At 35.8% G+C, this 7,769-nt stretch overlaps 1 protein-coding gene across 1 annotated transcript; it reads left to right on the forward strand.

Annotated features, from left to right (window-relative positions):
- The first annotated feature begins 3,569 nt into the window (after nt 1-3,569).
- Nucleotides 3,570-7,406, forward strand: LOC132154440 (retinal homeobox protein Rx2-like). Its single transcript, XM_059562991.1, has 3 exons — nt 3,570-3,981; nt 6,341-6,594; nt 6,922-7,406. Exons 1-3 carry the CDS (start codon nt 3,705-3,707, stop codon nt 7,363-7,365), a joined length of 975 nt encoding a protein of 324 aa, XP_059418974.1. The 5' UTR covers nt 3,570-3,704; the 3' UTR covers nt 7,366-7,406.
- Nucleotides 7,407-7,769: the final 363 nt, after the last annotated feature.

Raw genomic sequence — 7,769 nt, forward strand, 5'->3', positions numbered from 1 at the left:
AAATGCCACGTTTAATTCAATGTAATATTTACAATTTTTTTATGAATTGTTTAAGTAGAAACTTCTGAGTGAAAATGGTTTCTTTATTTTATAATACTTTTTTTTTTATAATTCACCTATAGAGTAAAATATTTTCCTCTAGTTAACATCGGAGCAACCTGAAATGCTCAGAAATATAAACAACACAAAATAATAATGAATAACTCAATTAGTTATTAGCAGAACTGCTCTGGCTTCCTGCTCTGGTTTGGCCTTTCACTGATGCCCAGATGGTCTAAAAGCCTCTTTTATCAAAAAAAAATCCCACTCCAAGAGACTCCTTGGGGTTTGTTAAGAAATCCCCGAGTCTGTAATTGGCTCGTCTATAAAGTGATTTGGCCCTTGAATCACTTCTGTCCATGTGTAGATACACAGATGCAATCACCTGAAGTCAGACTGTTTTCTGTTTAGACTTGAGCACTGGAATGGAAATGAATCGCTCTTGTCTTTTGCCTGCGGTGTTTTAAGCGGAGGTCAAACTGACAGCAGGCTCAGGGTCCATTAGGAGGGCAGTAAACATGGCTGCTGTCATTAGCACTGAACATCCTGAACACATGCAACAAAACCTGTGCAGTCACAAACTATATGTATTTGCAATGCACTTAAAATAAGTTCATTTTTAAAAAAAGGTAGGTCATTTTTAATTACAATTTCTGTACATATTCGCACATTAAAGTCTTGTCTACAAAAAAAAAGAAAAAAAAGAAAAGGTGGTGCACAATAGTTGTCACAACAGAGCCAGCCATTAAAGAGTAATTATGAGCAGGTAAAGCCAATCTTATTTAATAATATTACACAGTCAGCTAATAAACACAAATAGTGAATTCATCAGTGATGAATCTTTTCATATTTAGAGCTTTGTAAATTAATAGAAAGTCAATAGAAAATGGAAATGCTGAATGGAGTGTAAGCAATGTCCAGTTTGTACATGGCTTCATATAATTAAATGTGCTAAGAAAAAAAAGGGAACCACTTTATATTAAGTGGCCTTAACTACTATGTACTTACATTTTAATTAATAATTTAGTACAATGTACTTATTGTGTACATACATGTTTTTACATTGTACTTATATTTAAAAAAAAACTACATGTAATTACATCTGTATTTAATTTCTGTAATTACATTTATAATTACACTGTTGACCCATACCTTACACCTTAACCCACCCTTAAACTTACCCATACCTCCAACCCTCTCCCTAACCTTACCCCTATCCCACCTCAATAGCAGCAAAAGTGTTTTACAATACAATATGAACACAATAAGTACATTGTACTTATTTTTTTATGTAAGTACATAGTAGTTAAGGCCACCTAATATAAAGTGGGACCAAAAAAAGTATATATATATATATATATATATATATATATATATATATATATATACATACTTAAATATAATTAAATATATAAAATAATAAAAACACATACAGACACACACATATAAAGAGAAAATAATTACTCAAATTTTACATTTAAAATATAGTATATTATATATATATATATATATATATATATATGTATATATATGTGTGTGTGTGTGTGTGTGTGTATTCAAATAGAAAACAGCTATTTTAAATTGTAACATTACAGTTTTTACTGTGTTTTGATCAAAATATGACCATTTAAACTTTTAAACAGTAGCATATATACAGTATATATACATCTATATGTGTGTGTGTGTGTGTGTGTACATATATATACACACACACACACACACACACAAATATGCTACTAAAAATGACTAAAACACAACAGATTTACTAACATTTTAAGTGTACATTTTTCCAATGAAAATAATGAAAAGTATAAAAAAAATAAAAGCTTATTCAAAATATTCTAAAAACAAATTCATAGTTTTCACAAAAACTAAAAATATTTTAAAATGTAATATTTTCAAAAGACACTTGTGTGGACGCTGCACTGAATCAGATGATTTATGCTGAGACATGTAGCAGGTCATTAAGTTATGCACATGGCAAACAAATTACCAATAACCAAACTCCTTTAAAACGACAATGCCTTTCACTGTTATCAGCAATACAACACTTTATCTCTATGTACGTCTGTTTATGCTGATCATCTTTGTGAAGCACTGAAGACAGTTGGATGCACAGGAAACACACAGTGTTTTAAGGACACTTTCAGTAGGTCACCATTATCATTTAGACAAAAGAGTGTTGAAAGGACGTTCTGTCGGTGCTTCATTAGCGCAGGCCTCCCTCTGTGGCCAAACCACGGCCAGCGTTTAGTGCAATTACCCCAGCAGAGAACAACTGTCAATCATCCTTAAAGGGGAAGGATTCCAATTATTAAACCTCTTAAGTCTTTTCCTCTCTCTACCGGCTCTCAGCACGTCAGGCCAGTTTTCATGGCTTCATCCTAAAGATCAAGACCTACATATGCTGCAGGAATGGGACGGCTTCGGAATATCCACTCACTTTTGGGATCCGCAAAACATTAGTTAATGGTCATTACACATCCTGGAGCAGGTGCACTGTGGGTAAAAAGTTGCGGAGTGTCATTTACACCGATGTTTGGAAGTGGCGACTACCCTGTGTGATTCTGAGAAAAAGGTGCGTGAAGTTTAGTTTTTCTGATTTAAAGATTGCAGATTCATTTAGATTTAAATTGCATTTAAATTAGCTTTAAAATAGGTGAAACTAGACAAATAAAACTTAGTACTTACTTCTATTTGTGTATTTAAAGCATATTCATTTTATCATGCAACAAACAGTACTTTTGGTTGATTGAGTTAATTATCTATTGGCTGAAAGTATATATAACATGTAAAATAATCAATAGCATAATTGCCCTAAAAAAATTTATAGAATTTATAGAATTTATAACTTTATGAACGTGTCAATGCATGTCTGATTCTGATAAAAAAAAAAGTGTGCAAAGTTTTGTCTTTTATTTTATTAAATGACTTTTAATTTGTAAACTAGAGCTAGATTGTTTGATGCAATGTTGAGATTTTATATATATTTATATATTATTATTTATATTATAATTCATTATATATAACAATATATGGTATTATATATTAAATTATAACAATTTTAATAAAAGAATAATAAAAAAAAAAATATTATATTTAAAGAGAAACTAAAAGTAACATCACTACTACACAGAAGCTATCACAAACAGTTGATAATATCCATTAAAAATATATAGCAATAAAATGAATGTGGAGCAGCTCAAAACATTTGATGAGATTTAAAAGAGATCTAATGTTTTATGTTTTATGATATGATTCTTTTTATTGCAATTTCCAAATCATTAAAACAAAATAAACCATAACAAACATACAACCAATGAATACTTTCAACACTGCTACTAAATATTGCAAATATACAATTATTTTTACATTATGAAAAATCACCAATATATACAGTATCACATAGCTGGGAAACCAAACTTTGGACTGTATATATAATAAGACTGTGCTTTATCTGATTTTGTCAAATACTGTTGCACTGACCATAACTAAAATGTATAAATATTAACCCCTTTTTTGGACATCTTTAAAGTCTTATTAACCCCTGCTCTTCTTGTACAGATCTTTGTAAGGGAATCTCTGCCACAAACTGGAACCAGATTCTCTTTTGGACATAACTTGCACACATTTCCCCGAGGAGACTTACCGTAAGGGCAGATTGGATGCATTTGTCACCGGATATGATGAACTCGGTGGAAGATGGCTGCCTCTCAACGGACAACTACCACGACCTCGGGAAAGGTTGTGCGTCAGGGATGGGAGGCCGTGTCCACAGCATCGACGTGATTCTGGGCTTCAGTAAGGACCAGGATTCTCTGCTCAACCCGGTGGGGCCTGTCGGCACACACAAAGTGGACGAAGAGGAGAAACAAGTGACATCTGACCCCTACGGTCACCTGCAAAGTCTTCCGAATAGTTCACAGCAGTCAGCGTTTCATGGTGAGAATCGACCGCTTTAATAAATCTCATCTCACTTTCTGGAAAGTGAAAAGAACATCACACATAAAGACACAGTACTTGCACAGAAATATCTTGAATGGCTCGATGCAAAAAGTGCTTTAAAATCCATACATTAATGAATGATGCATTATCCTGTGCAAAACCCAATGCCACAGCGTTATAGAGATTCCTACTGTCTTGCACGATCTTCCGGTTTCTAGATTTGGCTCCTGAATCACCTTCAGTGTAAGACTGAGGGTTTTTCCACCTGTTTAAGTCTGATGACTGATAACAGCATAATGTTCCACAAACAAGACACTTGATTTAAAGAGTCACTCACAAGTATATAACATAATGTAATGCTTAGGTTAGATTTGTTCAGATTTCTAATCCTAAGAACACGTTATAGTTAAAATAGTGATGCATGACTTGAAAAGTCAGTGTTTTTGAAGGTATAAGAGATGTCAAATGCATGTTTATATATATATTTGTGTGTGTGTGTGTGTGTGTGTGTGTACTCTTGTTTTTGTGACATATCAGGACACAACTCTGTATAATGTCATGGGTATGACACAGGTATTACAAGGAGAGGGTGAATTATGAGGACATAACCCATTTCCCAAATTTTCAAAACGCTTATAAATCATACAGAATGAGTTTACAGAATGACTGTATATATATATATATATATACACACACACACACACACACACACACACACATATTTGCATATATGCCAAGTCTGATAAAAATGAATCACTGTAAATAGTTATCACAATGACAATGTATTATTGTTATAGTTTTCAATGCCTCGTCAAAAGAGAGCTGTGTTTTATTTTCCAGTTTTTCATATATCTATTTATCACTCAGATATTGTGTTTAAGTTTCACAAGCTTAATAAATCATCAAACAAGTTTACAAAGTGACCCTAATTAAACCTGTAGACATTAATGTCACTGCAGGTGTATCTAGTCTGTGTATGAAAGTTGTGTACTGCACGACGTTTAACATTTAAACTAGTGAACTGATTCTAATCCTGCCTAACTTAATTAGACTCAACCAGGATCTGCCCCAGCTCAACGTGGCGTGGTTTGCTCTCAGCTGTTTCTGTGAAATGACAATCTCTGCTGTTGTCGGGCTGGGTGTCCACTCTTGGTGGAAACGCTGCTGTACTGAGTGAACCTCTTAAAGGCTGGATTAGCAGTCTTGACTTGGCCACATGAGGTCTACAGGGTTAACCGGTGACATCTGCGTGCTTGGATTAGAGGGAGGACTTACTTACCATAGCAGAAGTGATGGAACGCACAAATCCCTTATTTTCTAGGAATACATAAAATCGAAAGGTTAACATCTGACTCCATCACTGTATGATTTGGTAAAGGCACAAGAAACATATAAGCAATCTTATTAATGGTGTTTGTGCAAGGGCTAGTTTATCCAAACTAAACAAACAAGTTGTTCCAAAACTGTGAGATTTTATTTCTGTTGAGCAGAATAGAAGATAGTTTGAAGAATGTTGGTAACCAAACAATTGACGGTAGCCATTCACTTGTACACTTATTCACTTAACACTTATTCACTTTTTTTTTCTCAACATTTATCAAAATACCTTCTTTGTGTTCAACAGAACAGATAAATAAAGGATGAACAAATTTTCATTTTTGGGTAAACTTTACTATTTAAAAGTTATATTCACTTAAGATTGCTAGAGAAACATGCATGGGTGAGAAAATAGAGATTGGGACATTCTAGATGTTAAATATTAAACAGAGCTCTCGCTGACTGAAACCTTTTGAACTCTTTCACACTGAATGGTCAAATACATGCAAAGTTATATCTGAATGCCCTATTGTGTGGAGTATTCATGTTAACACAGTCGGTTATGTGTTAAAAAGTTTAAATTGGCTGAAAACCAGATATGTTTTAGTATATTGGGTCTATGCAGTCGGTCTTAAAGTGACAGCAGTCTTATTTACCTGCTTCTGTCCATCATTAGTGTTAAAAAATATATATATTTAATTAGTATTTCTGTTAAATTGTGTTTGTAATTTGCTTCTTTGTTCTTATTTTTAATAATAAAAAAATTAGAATAGCTATATCGAGATATATCAATATCCTGAATTAAAATTTCTCATAATGTGGAATACGATTTTGGTCATATATCGCCCACACCTAATAGCAACCACCCCAAAAAAGAAAAAACTCAAGAAATTTCTTAGCAAGGCCCTAGAAACCCCCCAGAACACCCTGGCAACTACATAAAAACAGGTTAAACCTCATTAGCAACCCACTAATGCTTTAATTAACTTTACAAGAGTGCCTGGCAAATAAAGAAACCTCTGTTTATCCTGTGCTGTAGATACTGAACTTTTCTCCACGGAGAAGTGCGAGGCAGATTTGGGAGATCCTCAGAGCAATGTGGAGAGCGACAGCCGCTCCCCGGACCCTCCTGATGAGGATCAACCTAAAAAGAAACACAGACGCAACAGAACAACCTTCACCACCTATCAGCTACACGAGCTGGAGCGCGCCTTTGAGAAATCCCACTACCCGGATGTCTACAGTCGTGAGGAGCTGGCAATGAAAATCAACCTCCCAGAAGTTCGCGTTCAGGTATGCTTTGCATGATACAAGCCTGGAGACTTGATGGTATTAGACATAGTGATCAACATCTTTTTATTTATTACAACCTTGACATTGGGGTTATTTAATGGACTAATGTTGCTGTTTAACAATGGGGTATTGATTCAGTAAAGAGAATCTGGTTCGATACAAGAGACAGAGCTTTGTTAAACTGATAAAGCTCAAGTTCACTCATTCATAACTCTCCAGCACTCACCTCATTGACTTCTGTGAACAGGCGAGTTGAAATGAGTTTCTGTGCCACTTGACATTATAAGGTTGAGACTAAATGGTTCTCAACTTTTTCCCGTCATGCAGGTTTGGTTCCAGAATCGGCGTGCTAAATGGCGGCGGCAAGAAAAAATGGACACTGGGAGCATGAAGCTCCACGATTCGCCCATGCTGACCTTTAACCGACCGACCATGGCGCCCAACGTGGGGCCAATGACCAATTCTCTGCCTCTGGACCCTTGGTTGTCCTCGCCGCTCTCCAGTGCCACTCCTATGCACAGCATCACGGGCTTCATGGGACCAGGCCAAAGTCTCCAGCCCAACTATACGGGTCATCCCGGCTTTCTGAACTCCTCTCCAGGCATGGTGCAGGGAATGCAACCCATGCCACCACCTCCTTACCAGTGTCCCCCTGCATTTAATGACAAATACCCTCTGGAAGACGTGGACCACAGCTCTAGTATTGCAGCTTTGAGGATGAAGGCCAAGGAGCACATTCAGTCCATGGACAAAACCTGGCAACCCATGTAACAGGAAAACGGGGAGCGGTATAATTTATTTGGATCTCATAGACACATGGATACATTTTTAGAAATGACCAGCAGCATTAAGGGAATCTACACAGCACAACATGCTTGGATTTACACCCGTTGGTCAAACCTGCTCGAGGAATTGGTTTTGTTTTGGCACCAAACAGGGTTGCCAAGTCTGTGGTTTTACATTTAGAATTGAACTACTTACAGTACACTTGCTAGGTTTTTTGTTTTAGTCTGCGGGTTAAAGCTATCTCTCACCCACAAAAGGCGGTTTTGATGGAGTGGACCCTCGACAAACTATGGAAAAAAACATGTATTGTCTATTTCTGGGCTAGTTTTCAATAGCACTTGAGCTGTTTTTTTGTCCAGGTCTGACAACCATAGCAACAAAGCACTAAC

Source organism: Carassius carassius, chromosome 12 (assembly GCF_963082965.1).
Source record: "Carassius carassius chromosome 12, fCarCar2.1, whole genome shotgun sequence".
NCBI lineage: Eukaryota > Metazoa > Chordata > Actinopteri > Cypriniformes > Cyprinidae > Carassius > Carassius carassius.